Source organism: Momordica charantia (genome assembly GCF_013281855.1).
Source record: "Momordica charantia cultivar OHB3-1 chromosome 5 unlocalized genomic scaffold, Mcharantia_2.0 BLBB01000005.1, whole genome shotgun sequence".
Lineage (NCBI taxonomy): Eukaryota > Viridiplantae > Streptophyta > Magnoliopsida > Cucurbitales > Cucurbitaceae > Momordica > Momordica charantia.
The window spans coordinates 19,862,631-19,886,206 of record NW_028275163.1 but is presented as its reverse complement, the minus strand read 5'-3'; the positions used below and the strand labels follow the sequence as shown (position 1 = coordinate 19,886,206).

Genomic DNA, 23,576 nt, shown 5'->3' with positions numbered 1-23,576 from the left:
ACAAGTGGTGGTGACACTCGTGTGTCGCCCGTCAGGCCATGTTGAGGGCCAAGAGAGAAGTGTCATGATGCGACCAACGAAGATGGTGCATCACCTATCACACCTTAAGGATGTGCATAAGAATGCCTAGAGAAGGCGTACACATAATGCAAGGCGAATGAGATGTCAATAGTATCGGTGACAAGCTCAACGGGGGCCAGTTGGGGCCCCAGGCCATGACCCTACTAGAAGTCAAGGTTCCGTCTAGAGTTTGGACGAGCAGCTTTAGAGTTAGACACATATTAGTGAGATATGCAAGCATGCCAAGTTTCGTGTCAATCGGAGTTTAGACGTGCGCTCTACGTTTGCAAGTGATTCCTCGCCATTTTGCACGTACACGCCTATCAGACCAAGATTGCCTTAGAATGTACCTCAGGGGGAGGCATGATGTCAGCTCTCTACCACCCCTCGGCCCGTGGCCTGAACGAGCTACCCCATGGTACATGCGTGTGTCATAGCGTGGGCAAGTGTTGCAAGACCAAGGTCTTTGACGTATTCTTTCAAGAATGGGAATCTCAAGGACAGTGTCGGGCGGCATGGGTGTGACGACATTGCGTCTCGTCCCATGGGCTGGAGGTTGCATATAAGGGCTGTTATGCGGTATGGTATGCTCGAACGACATGACATGGGCTCAAGAGTTGTCGTGCCTCGATTATGTCCGGATGGCTGGATGTCCGAAAGGTCCCGATCATAAATACAAGTCCATGGGTCGGTTCTCGGTATGCATGTCCAAGTGAGCAGCGAAGCCCAATGACATCTCGATGCTCGGGGTGGCATCCTACAGTATCGGTGGGCACCTGGTAAGTGAAAAAAGCAATTATTGGCTCGGTAAGTGGCAAGACTCATCCCGGTTGCCAAGTTTTAGTCGTTCCTTGTTTGGATATTGGCATGAATCATCATGACAGTACCCGGTAAGACCATTTACCCCGTTACTGACTAGTTTCTCAACATGAATGGTCTTAGAAGCGTCCGATGGGTCCGATAAGCTAGTTTTGACGTAGTTAAGTGGCAGGAATCTCCCGATTGGTGTTTTAAGCTCGTTCTGACCCCGGTAAAGTTAAGAACTCATCCATGTAAGGTCTTGGTTCATCGTAGGAGTAGGACGGCCGAGTGGCCAAGAACCAAGATGGTTGGAAACGTGAAGTGAAACTCGGTCGAGGAAGAAAGAACCTCTGTAAGGTTGGCCATGATCGAACTTAGATCATGGTGCCACACGGTTGAAAAAAGTACGATCGTGACACCGGACACCCACCGAAAAACATAAGGGGGGAAATGTTAGATGTGCAGTTTGAGTGACATACGTGGCCAACAATAAACCATCTAGTCTAGTAGCAAATAAATGGATTAAATACTTATAAAAAAGAAGGAAAAAATAAAGGATTAAATAGAAATAATAAAAACCTCGTCCGTCCGCGCCATCTTCATTTTTCAACGCAACACTTTGTAAGGTGAGACGAGGCTCAGTTTACAGCCTCAATTGCCAAATCCTTCTATCTCTCTCTCTAAGCAGAGAGAATCGAGAGCCGGCCGGAGCAGCCATGGAAATGGTGATGAGCTTCCACGCCTCCTCTTCCCCATTGCTTTACAACCCCAAATTCAAGGTCGGAAGAGCATTCACTCCTCTAAGTAAGCAGTTCGATGGTTTGAGTTCATCCTCCAGGACCTCAACTTCAATACCCAAGCAAGCTCTCAAGGTTTGTTCCAGAACTCCACTTCGAACTCCGGTCAAATGCTCTGCCTCTCAAGCTACGGAAGCCCGCACCGGTATCTCTCTCGTCATCATTCGCTTTCTTTGTTCATTCATCGGTGTGAAAAAGTTGGTTGATGAGAATAGAAGAAAATTACTAGTTAATTGTCGACCTCTGTGTTTGTTATGCTGCGGTTTGTATTTGGACATTCAGAGTCGTAAAGACTGGGAGTTGGGGAATTTTGTATCGGAAATTCATATATAAAAACGTGAAACTCTGTTTCGGGAAGTTTTTAATCTTGTCGTGATATTTTTTTTTCCCATTTTCTGTTCTGCGTTAGTGTTGAGAAGATCGATATGCTGATTTTTAGTTGTTATTTTCGATTATATCCTGAATGTTTTGCCAAATTTGCCAAATTTCTTTGTTTACTGTGGAATAAGAAAGATGCGGTATTTGTTCAACTTATAGTCTGGGTTTTCCCATGAAATGTTTTCATGCTTCCAAAATGCCTTCTCATATCGGTCAAATTACCAGTAATTATCCACGGCTAATACGACTGCCAATTCTCCTCGTTATCAGCCGTTTGCATAAAATTTAGACCTAATATCGGTCTTCCACCCTACCCAAAATTCATTACTAACATTTGTCCATTTTTGGGCTGGTGTTTTGCCTTAGCGAAGAGCCAACTGATGAGGAGACAAGATATAAGGAACATAGCAATAGTGGCTCACGTAGACCATGGAAAGACAACTTTGGTTGATGCCATGTTGAAGCAAGCGAAGGTAATACCCAGATAATAATTTCTAATGTTCATTTTTTTAGTGGTGGTGTGGCATTATTTTGAAAGCTTGAAAGAATGATAATTACTCATTCTGTGATGTTATGACCATGGTTTCCAGATCATTAATACTGTTTAGTGCAACGTAATGCGATGCAACAAGCAGCCTGACTATGTCGTACCTGCTGGGTTATACCCACCTATTTATTTGTCAATATCAATCATCTGATGTATTAGAGGCTCAGAGCTAGAAATGATGACACTTAACAGAGAAGATTAGAAATTGTTCTATAAAGTTTGTGAAAATGATCTATTTTCTAATGTAGGTTGTGATTTCCTATTTTGACTATGGTACATGAGAATGAATTAGAGTTAGAGACGATGAAAGGAACGCAGTAAAAGTTGCTGCTTAGGATTGTGATATTGCTTTTGGTGGGTCTATAATTTCTTTGTTAAAAACAACACGAGAATGTGCAAGAATGGTTGACAAGAATAACCTCCAACCTAAAGTGTATTTCATATTTTAAATTGTAGGTATTTCGTGACAATCAAGTTGTCAAAGAAAGAATTATGGACTCAAATGACCTGGAGCGTGAAAGAGGAATTACAATACTGAGCAAAAATACATCTATTACATACAAGGATACAAAGATTAATATTATTGATACTCCAGGGCACTCTGATTTTGGTGGTGAAGTTGAACGTATTCTCAATATGGTGGAAGGGATCCTTCTAGTGGTATTCTTCATCATATTCTATCTATTTGAAGTCTCTGTTCTATCTTGAAATTTATATTTTTGAGAATTGATTTTTTTCCCTTTTTTCTGGTATGATGTAGCTGTCATAAATTTAGTGAGCATAAAACTCTTTAATTAACGTATTTTCCCTTGTGGCCATTGGGTAAAATAATACATGAGACAAATATCATTTTTGTTATTCAGGTCGATAAATAGTTCTATTTGGTTGTTATGCTTCAAACACTGACATTTTAACCCTGGAAGTTACTAATAGAAATTGAGTGCAGAGTTTTATTAATTTTAATATATTTTTTTATATTGATGTGTTAATTCTTGAAGTGTGGATCTCTAGTCACTTTTTGCTGACCTACAAAACAAAAGAAGTCACCTGAGAGGCCCATATCATGCTAGTTTTGTCTACTAAAGAAACTTTTATGGTGTCAAGTTAGTGGAGAGTTGAAGGTTAGGCAGAGTGATTATAAGTGAGTTAAGATAGTAAGGTGGCATGCAATTGGTTTTCGGGAGATAGATGGAGGGAGTAGGTTGAGATGGGGGAGGGAATGAGAGAAACAATTGTTAACATGTTCAACTAATTTATAATTTGTAAAATTGTGTCCTAATCAAAACTAACCACTGCAGATTTGATAATTTGATTGAATTTCATCATAAAAAATATTATGAGATTCATTACAATTCTCTCCTATCAGCCTTCTGTTATTGGAACTAACAAAATATTGATGGCAGTGAGCACATCGAACTACTTTCGATCTTTGAAGGATTAAAATGTCACTTTTTAAAACTTAGGGGCTAATGTAACTATTTATCACACTTGAAATAGTAGAAGGTAAAATATCTCTTATATATTTTATGAAGGGGTATATTTTATGGAAATAGTTTATGACTGTCTGTTACAAGGCTTTTGCCTTTTTAGGTGAACATCTTACTCTTGGCTTGGGTGACTTCCCATGGATACCTCATACATGTTTTTATTTTTATTTTTTTAAAATTTTTAACTTTCATTATTTGCTTAACCATCATAGGTTGGATAATTGGTCCAAAGGGACCAAAGTAAATTAAAGGATTTAGAGGGAATAGGTTCAAACCCCATGATGACCACCTACTTACCTAGGAATTAATTTTCCATGTGTTTCCTCGGCAACCAAATGTAGTGGGGTAAGAAAGTTTAAGAAACAAGTTATCTCATGGTCTTCTAAGGGACTGGAAAACAAACTTGATTTACTTTTAAATGGACAAGGCTAAGCTGATACACCAGAGCAAATTATTATAGTAATAAGACCCAATTGAGATTTTCTCCTCTGCAGGACCAGTTTTAAACTTTTTTTCCTCTTGCCATTGACTTTATGTGTTTTCCTGACAATAATATATTTTCAAATATATTTCTAACTTTAATTTTCTTGTGCTATTGTCCTCTTTTTCTATGTATATCTAGGTAGATTCTGTTGAGGGTCCAATGCCACAAACAAGATTTGTGCTTAAGAAGGCTCTAGAATTTGGGCATGCTGTTGTAGTCGTGGTCAACAAGATTGACAGACCTTCTGCCCGTCCAGATTATGTCATCAATTCTACTTTTGAGCTCTTTATTGAATTGAATGCATCAGATGAGCAGGTATAGTTACAATATTTGACAATCATGGACAATGGCCTTTTACCCATGCTTTATGATAAGAGTCAACAATATATTAATAATAGAAAATGATGTATAATAAGAGCAATGGACAATGTGGCAGAAAAGAGAACGTTACAAAAGACAACGAAATCCAATCTTTTGAAATTAATAATAAAGGGAAGTTCTCAAAATCTTTAGAGAAGGAGACTTTTAGAGGTGTTAGAAAGTGAACTCTCGGCCAAATAATATCCAAATATTCCCTACTCTCTTAAAGCATTTTGCTGTTCTTCCCTTCCAATTCCAATTGCACCAACTAATAGCAGAAAACATGGAAGAATAAAACCTCATGAATAGGACTCCTAGAGTTTCTGAACCGAAAATGATCGACAAGAATGGTTCAAACCAACTGAACCAACTTGGTTTGGCTGGTTTCCTCAGACTTTAGATTTTTTTCGGTTTTGGCTTCCACCCCCTAGTCTCCACAGCCATTTGAAATCAATGCCATATTCCTCTTGACAAGATTCCCATTTCCATTCCACCTTTGAAAAGAGGCAAAGAAACAGTTTTCTATCAAATCAAATGCAACCATCCACCCTCATGAACCTCCTTCTGACGAAAATCCTTTATCATCTTCTTGATTCTGTTAAAATATTGGTAAGAATTTTAAACAAAGCGTGATAGTCAGTGTGTAAGCTGTTCACCCAAATTTAAGATAGAGTTAAAGGGTACTTGATTTATAACAATGTTTTATGTCCGTATACAAACTTTATTTATATTATAGCAGCAGCGGGGTTATTGAAAATTATCAATGTAAGTCACTCTAAGTGATTCAAACAGTGGTGGGAAATTGCGGACAATCTGAAAAATATATTGAGCGTTGTTGAATGTTTCATATCATTATTTCTGGTAATATAAGCAACATCTTACATCACTACAACTTTTGTTTTGGTTCAGTGTGATTTTCAAGCAATTTATGCTAGTGGCATTCAAGGTAAGGCTGGTTTATCCCCTGAAAAATTGGCAGAAGATCTTGGACCACTTTTTGAGTCTATAATCAGATGCATCCCTGGACCACGTATTGACAAAGATGGTGCATTGCAAATGCTTGTAGGTGATTTTTTATTTTTATTTTTAATTGTTTTTGTTTATCTTCAATAATATAATTGATTTAAACTGATGAAGAACCTACATGCCTTACATTGTTCTTATGGATAATAAAAAAACTTTTCAATGTTAGTTTCACTGAACGATAGTATTCTTAAACCAAAAAACATATAATTTCATTTTCTGAATTTTCAATTTATTAACTGTAAGAAAACTGTACTATCTTGTTTGCTTTTGAAGCATTTTACTTTTATTTATTTGTCATATTGGCCATAAAAGAGCTTTATTTTACTTGCACTCTACTTATTCTCTTAAAATATTCTCAATTCCAAGGTAAACTTTTTCTCCTAGGCTACAAATATTGAATACGATGAGCACAAAGGAAGGATAGCCATTGGTCGACTGCATGCTGGAGAATTGCAAAAAGGAATGGATGTGAAGGTTAGTTCACTTTGCAGGTTGAACTAGGCTTACCAGCATCCGGCATTTTTTTAGGGTAGTTTTGCGATTTCATAGTAGACGTTTCTGTAGAAACCTGTTATTTGCAATTATTTGGAATATATGGTTGAAAAGGAATAGAAGAATCTTGAAGGATGTGGAGGTCATTAGGGAGGAGATATGGAGTTTGTATGATTTTTACACTACTTGGGCTTCCACCATTTTTTTGCCATTATTTGTTAAAGTAATTTTGTTAATGACTTGCATGACTCCAATTTAGGGCTCTGTTGGAATATTTGGCTTGAGTAGAAGAATTTTAGAATCTTCTAAGATTGATTCAAAGACTGGTTCACTGGAACAATTTTTGGTTTCTTTCTGGTGTTCTTTTGATAGGAAAGTAAAAAGTTTTATTTACTCTACCTATTTTGATAACAAGTGGGGAGCCTTTTTGTAAATCCCATAAGCTTTCAGGCCAAGGGGTTGCTTTATCTCCCTTCCATTTCCCTGTTTTTGTATATTTGATATCTTCAATAGAAGCTTTGTTTCCCTAAAATTAGACATTTTTGGCTATCCGTTGGGATTAAAGGAGCAAAAGGTTTTCCAAGAGTTGTGGAAGTCATTTTTTGTCTTTGATTTTTAGGTATGCACAACAGAAGATTCTTGTAGATATGCAAGAATTAGTGAGCTTTTTGTATATGAAAAATTCAGTAGGGTTCCTGTGGACAAGGTGCAAGCTGGTGATATATGTGCGGTTTGTGGAGTAGATGATATTCAGGTAGTAGTTACTTCAGTTTTTGCAGAACTATTGTTCTTGTAGTGATGTTATACACAAGAAAATATGTCATTGTTGTTTTCACATTCTTTATCGTGGATAATTCTGTGTTCAGATTGGTGAGACAATTGCTGACAAACAATATGGCAAACCATTACCCGCTATTAAGGTGGAAGAACCAACAGTAAAGATGGCTTTCGCAATTAACACTTCTCCGTTTGTTGGCCGTGAGGTATGTCTGAATGACAGTACCAGAAGTGCTGAATTTTCTTTCCTTTTAACAAATATTGTATCGTTTTTGTTAAGAAACTTATATGAAATTACAATAGGAAGGGGAAGGAAAAGCAAAGCCCCACACCAAGGTGGTGCCTTGGAGTCGGAAAAACTAAAGAGAAAAACAAGGCTCTTCTTATGATAGTTATGGAGATTATATAAATTGTCATGGACCTTATTTTTTATGTAACCTCCTTTTATGGGTTGAGAGAAGAAGCTTTTAGTTCATCTTAGATCAAAAAAATTATATATAGAAGTTAAGATTTTTAGATTTTATCTCTAATTTGTCCCCAAAATTTTTAAATGAAAAGTTGTATATATTCATGAAATGTTAAAATGTAAAACTTTTCCCCTTCGTATAATTTTTTTTGGCTCCACTCCTATCTGATAGTATATTGGCTAGCTTGGATGGATATATTATCTACTCTTTTTATGTTCCTTTTCTTTTTTTCACGATAGAGCAAGATTCTCGTTTTTTACCTTAAAAAAAATCTTTAGCGTACATGCTGCACATAGGCCACCAGTTGAAAAATAAACAAGTAACATGTATGTCTAAATTACAACTCGATACAAAAAAATCTAAGGTATAATATGTGTTGCTGATTTAAATTGCAGGGCAAGTACGTCACTAGTAGAAACTTAAGGGATCGGCTCTACCGTGAGCTTGAGCGTAATTTAGCAATGAAAGTTGAAGATGGCGAAACAGCAGATACATTTATTGTTAGTGGTCGGGGTACTTTGCATATAACAATACTTATAGAGAACATGTAAGGATTTAATATTTAGGATGGTCTTCCACCCTATCCTGTATGCATCCTCTAATGAGTTCATTCATTTCAGGCGGAGGGAAGGATATGAATTTATGGTGGGACCTCCTAGAGTTATCACCAAAAAGGTGAATGACCAATTGGTGGAACCATATGAGGTGAGTTTATAATTGAAATATGATGTAGGACACTGCTAGAAAATTTTATTGGGATTAATTTACAGCTAAAATTTTAAGTTCTAGATTTTACTGGATTTCAAATTCATAATATATTTGGATAAATATTTTTAGAAGTTATTATTATTATTTATTTTTTGTTTTCCTTGGGTATTTTCACTTCTCAAATATAACACGCTCTTTAGACTACATAGACTTATATTTTGAGATTTAAAAGAGTATCAATAACTTTAACCTTTACATATTATACAGTCAAAGTTATTATAGAAACAGTTCTTTTTCTTTTTTTTTTCCCTAATAAACATTTTCTATCTGAAAACAGTTTCCAGGACAAGCATTAAGCCACTATTTGCGACAAAAAGAATAGGAAAAAGAATAACGACCTTACTTGAACATGATCTTTTCTATAGGTTGTAAAACTATGTCTTGAGTTCTAAAAAGAAATAGAAAAAGAACAGTACACATAAAAAGTAGAAGGAAAAATTGTAGAATCTACTACAACACCTTAAGAATCCTTCTAGGGTTTTTGACTGGAAACCACAAAGTCTTTAAGTAATAAGTATTGCTCCAAATATGACTAATTGCATTTCACTATTCTAAATAAAACGAAGTTAAAATAGCCGTTTTAAGGACAAATCAAATTTAGCTCATGTAGAACCTTCTAGACTTATAGGACTTAAAAATCCAATTAGGATTAGGATTTCATGATACTAAGGACTTCGAATATATCTATGATTGTAATTAATCTACGAAGTCTAATAGTTTATTGAATCAGAAAACTGAAATCCGATAAAAACATACACATATGTATGTATGTATAATACAATCAAAACTTATCTTTGGCTCCTTATTGTAATCCTGCGTTAACCACATATGACTTGATGTTAGAAAAAAATGCCCATTATGAAATTAGTTAAGAGTGAAGCTAAAATTAGATTATCTAAGCGCTTAATTTTGTCTTAATGTAATTTCCATACAAAACTTTGTTTTTCATCAAGTCTTCTTAGGTGTAACTTGTAAGTGCTTCATCTTTTAAACGGTATAGCTCATTGTGTAACATTTGATTGACTTCTTATAAGGTGGCATTCATAATAAAATTGCCATGCAGATTGCCACTGTGGAAGTGCCAGAAGAACACATGGGAGCAGTAGTTGAACTGTTGGGCAAGAGGCGTGGACAGATGTTTGATATGCAGGGCGTTGGGTTTGTACACCTCTCTTTGCTTTTCTATTCCCCCACACAAAAAGTTTGGCCTGATGGATGAGATGTGATAATATTTTAAATCGTATATAATACGCGTTTGATGATTGGAGAACTATGGGCCTTGACTAATGTAATGCTCAAATTAGATCACATAATGACAATTTACGAGACTTTCATGTACTATCGTCAGCATATTTAATGTTGACCTATAGTGATGGATGCTTTACGTCCACTTGCCATAGTTAAACAACTCATTTCTTTGCTAAAACTCTTTCTAGGAGATGCTTGTATCACTAATTTAATAGAGGACGATGGTGTGTTGTTACAGTGATTACTAAACCATGTGCATATTTTAAATTAGGCACGGTCATAAATGGATTTTAGTATTTTACTTTTGTTTAAAAAAAAAAGAAAAAAAGAAAAGTATTTTACTTTTGTTACTTATATCAATTCTTCTAATTATTATCAATATCTATCTCCAGGTCAGAAGGGACAACTTTTTTGAGATATAAGATTCCAACTCGGGGTCTTCTTGGATTGAGAAATGCAATTTTGACAGCTTCACGTGGCACAGCAATTCTCAACACAATATTTGATTGCTATGGACCTTGGGCTGGTGACATTCACACTCGTGATCAGGGTTCACTGGTAAGTTGGTAACTCATTTGCTTTTATTGCTCGACATAGGGAAGCTTTACTTGTTGCCTTCAATCATTGTGGGTTCCTTTAATAATGGTTTTCTGTTATGTTCTGTTATTGTTCTTGTATGGTTCTGGTGGTAGGATGTTTGAGGGTGGGTTTTCTTGTAGCCTCTCTTATTCTTTCCCGGTCTTTCTTGCACTCAAATCTTTCTAATGGAAAAGTTTTTTTTTTTTTCTCTTGCTTCTTAAATAGAAAATTGCTTTTAAGTGTTGTACTGGATTCAAGAATTATGGCTGTAAGACCTTGTGACTTAGTTGCGTCAATGGTTCAGACATCATGGAAGTTGTCTCACTTTTCCCCCTATGTACTCGATTGGGTCTTTTAATATAGGTTTAAATTCTATTTTGGTCATAAAATTTCATACTTCGTTTCATTTTTGCCCCTAAGTTTTACCCCTCAACTTTTGAATATTCCAATAATCAACAATTTTAGTCTTTACAATTAATGTTTCATTAATCATTTTAACAAGAACTTTAAATACATTAGGAAATCTAAAACCTAAACAGGCTTCAATGCACTTGCCTATGTAGATATCTATTAATCAGGTAGATGAATAAAATTTTTTTGGTGGGGTTTCCTCTACCCCAGCCTCTAGTTTGTTCTTTCTTTTTTGACCAATACAGAGATGTTTCTTATCTAAAAAAATAAAAAAATTCATGTCTAGACTAAAGATGATTTTTTATGCAAAACTCTGCAACAAAACAAAATTTTTGAAAGTTTAGGAACTAAAGTAGAATAAACATGAAAGTGTAGGGATGGAGTTAGAGATAATATATTGAACCTGATTTATTTATGATCTCTAACTCTTGCAATTGCTATGCTATCAATCAACCATATATGTTATTATCTTTTGAATTCATGATTAGGATATCTAATTAAAATTGCACGTGTCATTCTTCGACTCTCCATAAAAATAATTAACTCCTGATGAAGCTGCACGACTGATTTTCAGGTAGCTTTTGAGGAAGGCACTACAACTTCTTATGCCCTTTGTAGTTCACAGGAGAGAGGGCAGATGTTTGTCAGTCCTGGTGTAGATGTTTACAAAGGTCAAATAGTTGGAATTCATCAACGGCCTGGGGACTTATCCCTTAATGTGTGCAAGAAAAAAGCTGCAACAAACGTACGCTCCAACAAAGAACAAACGGGTGAGAACTGGGTCAGCTCAATTACTTTTTCAATCTTCAGGTTGGAGTTTTATCTCTGGTTTCTGCATTAGTTTCTCTACTCAAAATATATCTTGGACTTAGAATGCTCCTCACATGCCACTATTAGAAATCCGTCTCCTAGGTTGAGTTTGGTACAACTAATGGAATTTTTCTTAGCTGATCAGAAACACACGTTGGTTCGATTACATTGGGAAGAATAATTAATTATTTTTTTTTTTAAAGAAAGGTTGCATTTAATGCTTCTCCTAAAAGTGTTTAGGAATAAGCAACAGTTAGAAATATAATTGATAAGCTTACACTTCATAATTTTGCCTTATGCAGTGGTTCTTGATACACCATTGGACTATAGTTTAGACGACTGTATCGAGTACATCCAAGAGGATGAACTAGTGGAAGTCACCCCTTCAAGCATCCGAATGTGCAAAAATGCAAAAATGGCCAAGAAAACGAGGTAGATATTTCATATTCGTTACAGAGATCTTCAACTAGCAAAAGTCGCAGGTACAACGCCATATTTCCTTGAATTCATAAGATTTCTTAGAGCTTCTAGTCAATAATAAATTATTTAAGCATCAAAGCTACCATCTACAATAGTTCGTATTATTTGTACATAAGAGAAGAAGACATTAAAGTTGTATCCCGTCCAAAATGGTGATTGATTGGTAGAAACTAGAAAGTGAACCATACTAGGCTCCTTTTTCCCTTATATTTGATGTAATTTTGACCTATGCCATTGCTTCTCTTTATTACTTTTGAATTTTGATAGGCTGTTGCTTGGAGCCTTCTTTGGCTCCAATCCTATCAAATCAGTCTATTATCTTATGGATGTTCATTGCACGCATTGTTTTCTTGTTCTTTTTTTCTCACTTTATAACAAAATGGCTATTAAATAAACTTGTGAAAGTATTGACCGTAGATTACTTCTCATGGTTTGTGCTCTGTTTCAATTTAGTTTAGGTTTGTTTAGATATAAAATATTTTGGTCTTTGTTTTTTCGGCTTTGGTTTGTTTTGGTTCTTGTACTTTCAAAATGTCAATTTTGGTCCTCGTACTTTCAACTTTTGTTCGTTTTAGTTTCTATACTTTTGAAATGTTTATTTTGATCCTCTAGTTCTTTTATCTGATTTTTTTTTTTCTGAAAAAAGTTAATCCGAAATTTAGTAGGGCAAATTAGAGAGATTTTTTTAAAAATTTTTTATATAGTGTTTTTTACCCTAAGATTAATGATTTGGTGGGGAGGGGAATGAGTTGAAAACTAAAGAAAATATCTTTTTTAATACAACATGTAGAGGTGAGAATTTGAACCTATGATTTTTTAGTCGGAATATATGCCTTAGTCAGTTTATCTATACTAAGATTGACTCAAATTGACTCGAAGAGAATATATTGTTGAGGAAAAGTATCAATATTATTAGCCAATCTTAGATGTTTTAAGACATTTGTGTTTCAAAGTTCAAAGGGGCTTGGGTTATAGAGAACTTGAGTCTCTTAACCAAGCTCCCCCGGCTAAACAAGGGTGGAGAATTATTTTCAAGCCTAACTCATTCCTCGACCTCTTCCTTTTATGTGGCTGTGGCTCTTCCTAAAGATATGTTTGATCTTTTTCTAGTCATGTGCGGGTGTGTGTGGTGTAGACGAGATTTCGTGAAACTTGTGATGGTTTTAGTTCGGAGGAAGACCAGTGGGATTGGGTTATTGAAGCTTAATACAGATGTTGCCATCAGACCACTTGAAAATCGAACGGGCATTGGAGATATTATAAGAAACTCGAGGGGAGAAATTATGCTTACCTTCTCGAAACAGGTTCGTTCGTACTTGTGAATTGGCAAGGCATCTGTGATCTTCATCTTTTTGGTGTGTGGATTGAGGATCTCCCTCCTCCCTTGATGGCGTTGTGGCTGAAAATTTAACTAAATCATAAATATTTAATTGAAAGTTTACGGTCACTAAAATCCTTCTTTTAAAAATAATGTTTATCTTTACAACATAAATGGAGTGGAGATTTGAAGTTCCAACATGGAAGAAAGAAATAGATGGAGGTAGATTCATGTTAGTGCAAACAAAAGAAAAAGCGTTTAAATAGTTATGTTTTAATTAAATTTCATAAACTAAACTAGGTATTTTAAAAGTTTAAGATTGATTGAACTTTAACATTTTGGAATTATAATATATATTTTGAAAGTCCAACCATTAAGATTTAAAAAAAATATATATAAAAATGGGGGAGAAAAATGAATAATTATTTTAATTTATGAATTAATCACAATTGGCCTAACTTCTATTGTTAATAAAAGCCAATTCTGCCAGTGTTCCATGGTGTCTAAACACCTTTTTCTTTTTCTCTCTTTTATTTTAGTGAAATAGATTCTTCTAGTTGGGGACTTACTCGATAGTCTTTTTCGGAATTATTAGCTACATCAATCATGTCACAAATTACAGAGTATTAATCATCACTAATTATATCATATATGCTATATCGTTTTGTAGTACAACACATAGAGGTAGGGGATCAAACTCACAACCTCTTAATTGGAGATATATGTCAATTACTACTGAGCTATGCTCGTTTTGACCATATATGCAATATCGTTGATAGTCTATATAATAGAGGGAGTGAGGATTTAAACTTGAGGTATCTTAACTGGTTGAATCTTTTGCATGATGTTATTTTTTTAAGTACATCAAATGTGGGGATGAGGGATCGATCTTCCGACTTCAACCGAATAATTAAGGTGCCTTAACCATTGAACTATGTTCATGTTGGCGCATGATGCTATTCTTTTTTTGGAATATATGTATATGAATGAAGGTATGTTTTTCATGTTACATATCATGTTTTATTTAATAAGAGTCTTATTAAAGTATTGATAAATGATTAAATTTATCATAACTCATTTAATTTAAATTTTTTATTTCAACTGTGATTTGATAATAGTATCGAAGTATGACGACGTATACGCCATTTCTAAGCCAACAAGAGGGGCCAACCACATGATGTTTAGACTTCTAGCCTAATTTAACTCTGATCAACCACAAGTCTCTAGCACCAAACAAGAAGATACAAGAAAGGGAGTACCAAACCTCCCTACTGTTGAGTGTGTTGTCCTAAACTCGTAGTTTGTATTTTGTAAAAACAAATGTCTATTTAATAAAGTTTTATTCAATAAATTTGTTGTTGAATCATAGCTTTGCATTGTCAAAAATCCAATAAACTAAAAATCCAAGGTTATTTATGATGTAATCGGGACAGTATATATACTGGGTATATAGTTGATATACATGGTATATATTTGATATACCCCTGATATATGAATGGATAATGTCCCGTGAATAACCTAAAGGGTCTATAGTATATGGATAAGACTGGGTACCTTATCCTGGCAACACTATGGATACGGCCCGCTCTGTAAAGGTTACAGATGACTCGTTCCAGGTCGTTCGTGTGGAGACATGCGAGTGAGGGTATCCTATACAATGAGTTTGTATAAGATCGGACCGCGAAATAGGCAATCTTTAGATGTAATACCATTAACTAATAGATTGTCATTCCTTAGGATGACCAGGCAATTCATTCTCAATCCTGAGTGAGTTATGGACTCCTGCCCGTGAGGGCTCGTTCTTTGATCTGTATGGGTGAGAGTGGCCCGAGTCGCCGACTCAACATTCCTACCATTTTGGGGACGAGATCGAGTGGGGAGCTGGGAACATAACTTCACAAGATGGAATTCACTCCTCCCCGACTTTAGGGAAGTAGGTGAGTGTTCCCTTAAATGCTGACTCCGGGATTTGAACAAAGGGCCCCACCCTCTCATTGGCCGAGAGAGACTTTCGATTATTGGTTGGACCATAACCGGGTTGTTCATTAGAGAAGCAGTGGTGTTTAAGGAGTAAGATGTAACTCAGGGGTAAAACGGTAATTTGACCCAGCTTGAGTTACGAACACTCGTGAAGGATTGACTCGTCATTAATGGTCGTATATCCATGGACACGAAAACATTCTACAGTGAGAAGAGTGCAACTGCAGGTCTTTAGTGGAATGACCCGTAGTTAACGAATCTAGATTAACTCGGTCAATGAGTTTGACCGATTAATCTTGCACCGTTGGAGCTTCGGATCTGTAGGTCCATTAGGTCCCCTTGCTAGCTCATAATGGGTAAAATGAGGATCAAATTTTTTGGAAGAATTTAAATTGTTCAAATTACTTAAGGGATTATATGTACATTGATACATTATAATATATATAGTTAATTGTAAATTAAAACTATATATTATGGGAGATATTATTTGAATGAGATTCAAATAAAATTAATATGAATAAGATTCATATTAAAACTATAGGTTAAAAATAATGTGCATAAGATTTACATTAAAACTATAGGTTATACGAGAGAAATGTTTTAGAATATGATTCTAATTTTATAATAAATAATTAAGTGTTAATTATTTATGTATATATATTTATTAATTATTAATTGGATTAATAATGAATTATACTAATTAATTGGGGAGTGGGAGGTTTTGTGACGTGGGGAGTTACCCTACGTCACCCTTCTTCTTCTTCTCCAAGTGTTGGAGAATTAGACAGAGGGTGTTACAGAACTGAAGCGAAAAGAAAAACTCCCAGATCTCTCTCAAAAATTCTCTCGATCTCTCCCTCTCTTCTATCAAGGTGCTACCACAAACACGATCCCGAGACCCAAGAGGATAGCGAGGAAGATCCGGTGGTGGTGTTCGAGGGGAATTCACTGAAGAAAAGTTCTTCAAAGGTTTGTGTTTCCCCTGTATTTTTCTTCTTTAAAATTCGATTTTGTATCCTGAAAATCAGCAACGAAAATCCGTTTCCGCTCCGGGATTCACATCCCTTCACCTACTTCTTTCTAGGAGCATTTCTCAATCTTTATATAGCTTGATGTCTGACTTGACTGTTGTACGTACTACGAGAGTACTTACTCCTATTCACTATTAGACAAGTCTGGCACGTTTATTTTATTTTATAAACTTGATACTGTTCTTAAATACTACTAGGAGTTTTCTTTCGTACTATTACACTACTAGAAAAAAATTTCCCAACTCATTGAATCTTGGGTCAATTGAGTAACAAAAAAATTACTACATATTGGGGTTGGGAACCATCCAAATCTTTATATGTAAGTTTTGGTATAAGTAAATTTACTTTGTTTGTTATAGAGGGATTATGATACTCAAATCACATACATCATTATGATCATCCTTCTCCATCCCTCCGAGAGAGACATTATGCTACTATAGAGGAATTTGAAGAAATTTAAAGTCAACTCGTGATCTATCTAGATTTGGCAGATCAAATCCCACCCATCTACATTCAATTATGAATTCGAGTATGCTTTTATTTTTTTTCCAATTAATTATCTTGAATTGACATGGAAAATAGATCTACTTTAAAGTATTGAGTTTTAGTTTTCTCATATAGAAAACAGTTTCAATTGCACTCAACACTCAATTTGAAGATCTATATTATAAATCTTGGCGTGAAATCTCTTTCAATCCTTCTTTTATTTATTACGATGAGTATTTATTGTTGTCTTTATATACGTTATATATATATATATATATATATATATTTTATCAAGTTCAACATGTGAGAGTGAAAATTTCAATTTCCAACCTAGAACTTGAGTGAAAATTTCAATTTCCACCCTAGAACTTGAGTTAAATTGGTGCATTCCAAATTACTGAAAATTTAATTTATATATATTAAAATTAGGGCACATATTGGTAAAAATGAAATTCTCCTGTTCTCCATATACATATAGACTATAAGTCACTTTACTATTTAAACAAATCACTAGAAATCACATATTATTTAACCCAATATTAACAATATTTCGTTAAGCCATTTATTTGGTAATAAGAAAAAGGAAATCCAATTCTCAAGAAATCACAAAAAACACTTTGCAAAACAAGTCAAAAAAAAAAAAAAACAAAAAAAACAAAAACAAACAACTTAAGAAACAGCACTCATTGCCCATTTCTTACAAGTTCTTACCCTAAAACAAGTTGAGATATTGGGAAAGAGATGTGTAATATATACATAAATTTCATTTGTTCCAAAAGTAATTAAAAAAGATCCAGCTCTTTTTGGAGGGTTTCTTTTTTTTTCCCCCATTGGGATTTTTAGGAAGAAATTTAGAAGAAGGAGCGCTTGGCTGGTGGCCTTCCAACAGCTCTCATCAAGTTTGATATTTCAATGACTTTGGCCACTTTTGTTCCTCTCTTGGCCTCTGCTGATGCCCTTCTCTCCTCTGCTTTTCTATGTGCTTTTGCTACCTCATTCTCCATCTTTTCTAGTGCTTTTGCCCTCTTCTCTTCCAACTTCCTCTGCATTTGTATAATAATCTAACTTCATTTTCTTTCCTCATCGACATTCATTTTCTAATAAATTACTGAACAAAGAAGCGAAAATACTTGACTCCTCACTCGTACCTATATGATCCTTAACACCATCGGTTATATGACAATTAAGAGAGAAATACAAAACAGAGAATAACTTCAACAGTCAAGTAGGAAATACTTGAATATGGACAAAGAAGGAAAAATACTTGGTTTCTCACCCGTAACTCGTAAGAACCTATATGGTTCTGACCACCCCTGAATGTTTGACAACTAAGAGAGAAATAAAAAAAACAGAGAACCAGTATTTTTCACAAAGAAGTACCTAACACCATACTTCATTTGGTAATTTACCTCATTCATGATTGGTATATAGACATGTGTTTGATGTTTCATGTGAAAGATTATATATCAGATCCCAAAACAGATTAAAATTTCATGTTGAATTAGAAATGTTTGGAACTTGATAGAAAAAGACAGAATATTCGAAGTTTGAAGACTTAGAATGAAGCGAATAGAAAATTGTGAGTGGAAAAAAGTGATGAGATGAGATTTAAGAGTATCTCATCACATGTTTCATGCAAAAGAGTATAATTGAATTGACTTTTTAGTCACAGTAGGTAATTTTTTTTCACAAACAGTCCAAAGTGATCATGATGACCAGAAAGAAAAGTGGTTGAAAACAGAGGAATTAATATTAAGTATTAACTAATCGATCAATTAATATGGCGCATTTCTTCAAACAGATTACATGCAGAAATCGCCATTTTTAGTCTCTCTTTAATTCACGTACCTCGACCTTCTTCATCCATGAAGATGCCTTCTGAACCTGCTCCCTCTCCCATCCGCTGATCACTGCATCTTCTCTCTTGAACCGATTGTTGATCTTTGCAACCTTCGCGTTCTGCCACGCGCTTATCTTCGTCTCCACCTCCTCCTTCTTCACCATCTGCAACGATATCTCCCTCGTCGCCGCCGCGCCGCCGCCGATTGCAGCGGCGGCGTTCTCTTGTCTCGCGATCGTCGGCGGCGCCGATTGATCATCGAACGGATGGCCATCCGGTACGATCGCCAACGGATTCGTCTCCTCCTCCGGCATATCGTCCTCTCCGATTCGGCTCAAATGATTCGGAGCTTCGTTAATCTGCCGGTCCTGTCCATAATCGCTACCGATCTCCGCGCCGGCAATCACCAGAGCATTGAACTCTCTACTCATGGAGGTGAAGTTCTCGCTGGAGGCGCCTTCGCTGGCCGTTTCCCAGGCCTCTCCGCGGCGATTCCGATTCGCCGGCGCCGGTGGTGGTCGAGGCGAGGTCAGAGCGTGGATTTCGCGAATTTGATCCTCCTCGATCCGATTAGTAGCGTCTCCGCCGTGGCTGGTTCCGGTGGCTGGCGGCGGTGATTGATCGGTGAACATGGCGGAGTTGGAGAGTGTTTAATTCGAAGTTATGGAAGCTTGAGTGAAGAAAGGGGAAAGAGAGAGAAATCCTTTTGAGAATAATTCCAAAGGCCAAAGGGAACTCACTATTCGTTTGATTTGAAATTGGGAATTGGAAAGCCACAAAATGTATTGCGTACGTGGAAGACAATTCAAAGAAAATATATAATTATTTTATTTATGTTAATTAATTTGTTTCTCTCTCTCAACTCAACTCGTTCAAAATATTAAATAATGGTTGATATGATTTTTGAAATATAGTTAGGCAGACGATCATCATGAGGTTTGAAATAATTCTTTCTCAATTTATTATAAGTCTCTTTGGATCAATGAACCACCCGTAATGAATTTGAAAGAATAAAAAAGTTAACTTGAACTCGACTGTGCAATGCTAAGCTAAATTCAAAAACCAGGAGAAAGATATTATTTTGGAAGATAATTATTGTTGGGGGTAGATTTTAGCATTGACTGAGTCTTTTGGAAATTAGTAACGCAAGTACTGCGTACATGAGTCGAACCCTTTTGGTGGCCGAACCGAACAAGCCTGTTCATAATCTTGTTCCCATATCACTGGATGAACCGATTAGCGTACCTAAGCTCGGTACCATCTTCGACGCACTCCACGACATCACGCCGCGTTTCACGGTAACCTTAAAGAGTCGTTGAGGTCTTGTCGAGAACACTGTCGGGGACTTCCACCTATAAATAGAACCATTCCGCTCTATTTTAAGGTACGCTAACAACTCAATTCTCTCTCTCGAGTTGATTTGAACTTTTTTCGACTTTAGAATCGGAGTGCTCACTTTGTTTTGCAAGTCTTCTGCGTGGCATCTAGAGCTCACTATCTAGTTCATCCTCACCGATCCGACGTTCGCAGGGGATCATTTTTCTGATCAAACAATTATTTTCTATTTTCTAAGACTTTGTTACCAACAGAGAAAGTTTTTTGGTTTTTTTAATTTGTACAACAAATTGGGCATGCGAGTTTGAATTTTCGATTTCAAAAGAATAAGTGGATGTCAATTACCGTTGAGCTCTTATATTAGTCCAAGTTTTTTGGTTTTACAACATAGCCTTAAATACTTATATATGACGAGGTGAATAAAGTGTATTTTTAATTTTTTTAAATCGAATAACATGTACATTCATCATTTATAAAGGTAAGAAGAAAGTAGTATACAAAGGTAAAATTTGAAAGTTCAAAGTTAATTTTTGAAAAACTATGCATAAGATAATAGAATTATCCATGATCATAAAAAGCAAAAAAAAACAAATGATGTAGCACAGAGAATAAGCAAAATGGTATCTCCCTTAGCTAATTAATTTAACTAGATAAACCTTCTGTTTTCTTTTTTGGGATGCTGAAACCCTAATTTGTCAATGTAATAGATTTATCCATCAACATTATCAAAATAAATAATTATAATGCAGAAATGCTAGTCATGATTTTAAACGTGGATGTCGATATAAATGTCGATGAAAGGTGTAGAGAGCTAAAAAAGAGAAGGCATTATCACTATACAAAATGAAGTTGCGGCTAGCATGCTAAGATCAATCACTTGGAGAATGTAGAGTCTTTCTTTAATTTCTAGATCCTTTGTCTTTCTTATTGTGGATTCCGATACATGCAGTCATTCTCTTTGCATTGATGTTCACTTCCCACTCTCCACCATAACACAATGTTTCCACTATATCTCATAAATCCTCAATGCGAAGTACGATGGGTGTAAGTAGGAAAAAATTCACTAAGAAGTAGGACATACAACAATGGATCAATTCACTCAACAAGATTCGTTCAGATCGGACGAAGATGAATTGGATTCGGTCTGACATCTCGCACGGATATTATTTAATTGGATTAAATAATTTATACAGAAAAAAAATTATTTTGAAATTATCTTCTTGTGGGTCAGCTAGCTGATATAGTGAATTATTACAAACTTCTAATACTAATAAATAAAATAATAACCATAATGAGACATTTGTCCCATTAGTACACAAACTTAAAAACTTAAAATGCTTTCCACACTATGTGAACTAATTTGAAAACATACCCTTTTTCTTTTTCATTGGGCAAAACTTTAATTAATTGAAAGATAAAGGGTCTCTGTGCAAAACTCAAAAGTTTATCATCTCCAATTTTATTGAATAATTTCTTTTTAGCTAAATATATCATCTGTTCTAAAAATTTTAATCAAAATATCCTATACAACCTGTGTGTACTAGAACACTTGTCTGACTCTGCTACATTTAGTTGTCAAATTAACTTGACATTATTGAAATTGAATAGTAAAAGTGTGTTTTTACATAAATAAAAATTGTTATTTTCTACGAATTTACTTTTTCAACGTTAAATATTTATCTAACCCTATATCTCATAAAGATGCCTGATCAATCCTCTTGAAAAAAAAAACATCTCACTCAACCTAATTACTAAAAATGAATAAATAAAAAGAGTTGGACGTTTAGGCTCCATTTAATTAAGCATTTTATTTTTGGTTTTTTGTTTTTGAAAATTAAACTTGTATGTACTACTTTCACCTATTTATTTGTTTAACATCTACTTCTTCAAAACATTTTCGAAATTTATTTTTTATTTTTAAAATTTGTCTAAAGAATTGCGAGTACATAAATTGAAAAAAAAATCAAACGGGCTTTATTTGTAGAACTACAAATTTTCATAAGGGGGGATGGTTGCCGCATCACTATTTTATTATTCAACTTCAATAATCTTACTTAGTGAATAATTTTGATAAATTGAATATAAAATAAAAACTTTACGAATGTAAAGACCAATAATATATATATACTTGGACTAAATCAAATTTAGAATTTTGTTTTTAATAATAATAAGTCTCCTTTTAGTGTCGGCTGGATGATGACCTGGAGCCCACCAATTCTAAGCTAGTGACAACTAACCATTCATATCTCAACACGTGTCAAGAAAGGACAACGAAGTTTCTAAGTAATAAAAAACGTGGCAGAGAATGATAGGAGATGGGCCCACAACGGAAGCAACGAGGGTTACTTCCATGCAAGGGCTGATGTTGGATTACCACTAAGCGCCACGTGTACGGTGAAAAAAATGAGTTTAGCTTGGTTACGTGATGGACACGGCACACGTGGCGTTGGAGTTTAAAATATAATATAATTTTAATATATTTTTTTTTGTGACAGATAAAAAGTAAGCAAGAAGACGACAAAAATATAGTTATTTTGTAGATTTGGTACAGTTTTGTGCTATTACGCGGAGATAGTTTTCATGGACCAATCGGGATTTGGCACGTGGATAATTGGACTGTAATGGAAGTACGTGGCTGTGGAGGTGGAAGTTGACACGTGGACCTCACTAAGTGGTAAAGTGCAAGAACACGTGTTCCAATGGTTGGGGAAATTAGGTTTGTGATAATGACTTGATTGTTTTGAACATGGTAAGAAGGAAAATGCTCACATTAAAAATGACAAACTAGTATATGTTCAAAAGGGTGTAACATCTTGAAGATCGGGTTTAAACTTGAGGACCTATTTTATAGTATGTCAATCGGGTCAAGCTTCTCACGATACAAGTACATGTGTTTGAAGAGCGAAGGAAAATGTCATAAAATGTTGCTACAATTAAGAAAGGTTAGTTATTATTGGCACGATTTCTATCTGGATTACTTACTTTTTTCTTCTCATTTGAGATGTCTTTAGAAAAAATTGTTTTTAAGTGAAGCGCTCTTGGAAAAAAACTATTTGAATGCTTCTTTTAAAAGTGTTTTTGAGTGTTACTATTTATATGTTTTCTTAATATCTCAAATTAATTTTATTATCAATAATTTTAAAAAGTGCTTTTAATTTACTATTAATTTTTATGAAAGAAAAAAATAGCTTTTTAATCATCTATGAGCACCTTAAAAAGGCATGTCAAACACAAGTTAACTCCATCTAATAATACTCCTTTATTTTTTCTATTAGTAAGATGATATGCAAAACTTTATTTTGAAAATGCAGTTCCAAGAGAATTCTCCTTTTGTGATGTAATTACAATGTCTACCCCGAGATTGCAACTACGTGTTGGTTCATCCTTGATTTATCGGAAAATTTCGATGCAATAGACACACGCATGGAGTCATTAGTGTTAAAATTTATGTTAGTTATAGCTCGTATCAAGTTTCATAGACTAGCTTATATAAGTTAGCTCATGTGTGCCCACTAAGTAATCAAGTGAACACATCGTGTTCACCAAATATGCATCGTATAGACTCGTATCAATACTTATTATTAATTTTTGAGTACGTCCAATTGACGGTGAGT

At 35.1% G+C, this 23,576-nt stretch overlaps 2 protein-coding genes and 1 long non-coding RNA gene across 4 annotated transcripts; 2 read left to right on the top strand and 1 right to left on the bottom strand.

Annotated features, from left to right (window-relative positions):
* The first annotated feature begins 1,454 nt into the window (after window positions 1–1,454).
* Window positions 1,455–12,310, top strand: SVR3 (elongation factor family protein). Of its 2 annotated transcripts, none has more exons than XM_088124068.1 (14): window positions 1,455–1,803; window positions 2,403–2,509; window positions 3,040–3,243; window positions 4,693–4,869; window positions 5,824–5,976; window positions 6,325–6,414; window positions 7,052–7,186; window positions 7,299–7,415; window positions 8,072–8,223; window positions 8,297–8,381; window positions 9,508–9,602; window positions 10,085–10,250; window positions 11,257–11,492; window positions 11,795–12,310. In XM_088124068.1, the coding sequence occupies exons 1-14, from the start codon at window positions 1,578–1,580 to the stop codon at window positions 11,802–11,804; spliced, it is 1,953 nt and encodes a 650-aa protein (XP_087980194.1). In that variant the 5' UTR covers window positions 1,455–1,577; the 3' UTR covers window positions 11,805–12,310. The 2 variants fall into 2 exon arrangements, with proteins under 2 accessions (XP_087980194.1, XP_022152038.1); XM_022296346.2 differs by having other exon boundaries at window positions 1,456–1,803; window positions 11,257–11,452.
* A 5,146-nt stretch (window positions 12,311–17,456) lies between these two features.
* On the bottom strand, window positions 17,457–19,398 carry LOC111019826 (remorin 4.1). The gene is made up of 2 exons (XM_022296313.2): window positions 18,636–19,398; window positions 17,457–17,830 (listed from the first exon to the last, which is right to left on the bottom strand). Exons 1-2 carry the CDS (start codon window positions 19,257–19,259, stop codon window positions 17,639–17,641), a joined length of 816 nt encoding a protein of 271 aa, XP_022152005.1. The 5' UTR covers window positions 19,260–19,398; the 3' UTR covers window positions 17,457–17,638.
* Window positions 19,399–22,764: 3,366 nt separating this feature from the next.
* LOC148211510 (uncharacterized) lies at window positions 22,765–23,564 on the top strand. The gene is made up of 2 exons (XR_015790881.1): window positions 22,765–22,904; window positions 23,274–23,564. It is a non-coding gene; the product is annotated as an uncharacterized LOC148211510 (long non-coding RNA).
* Window positions 23,565–23,576: the final 12 nt, after the last annotated feature.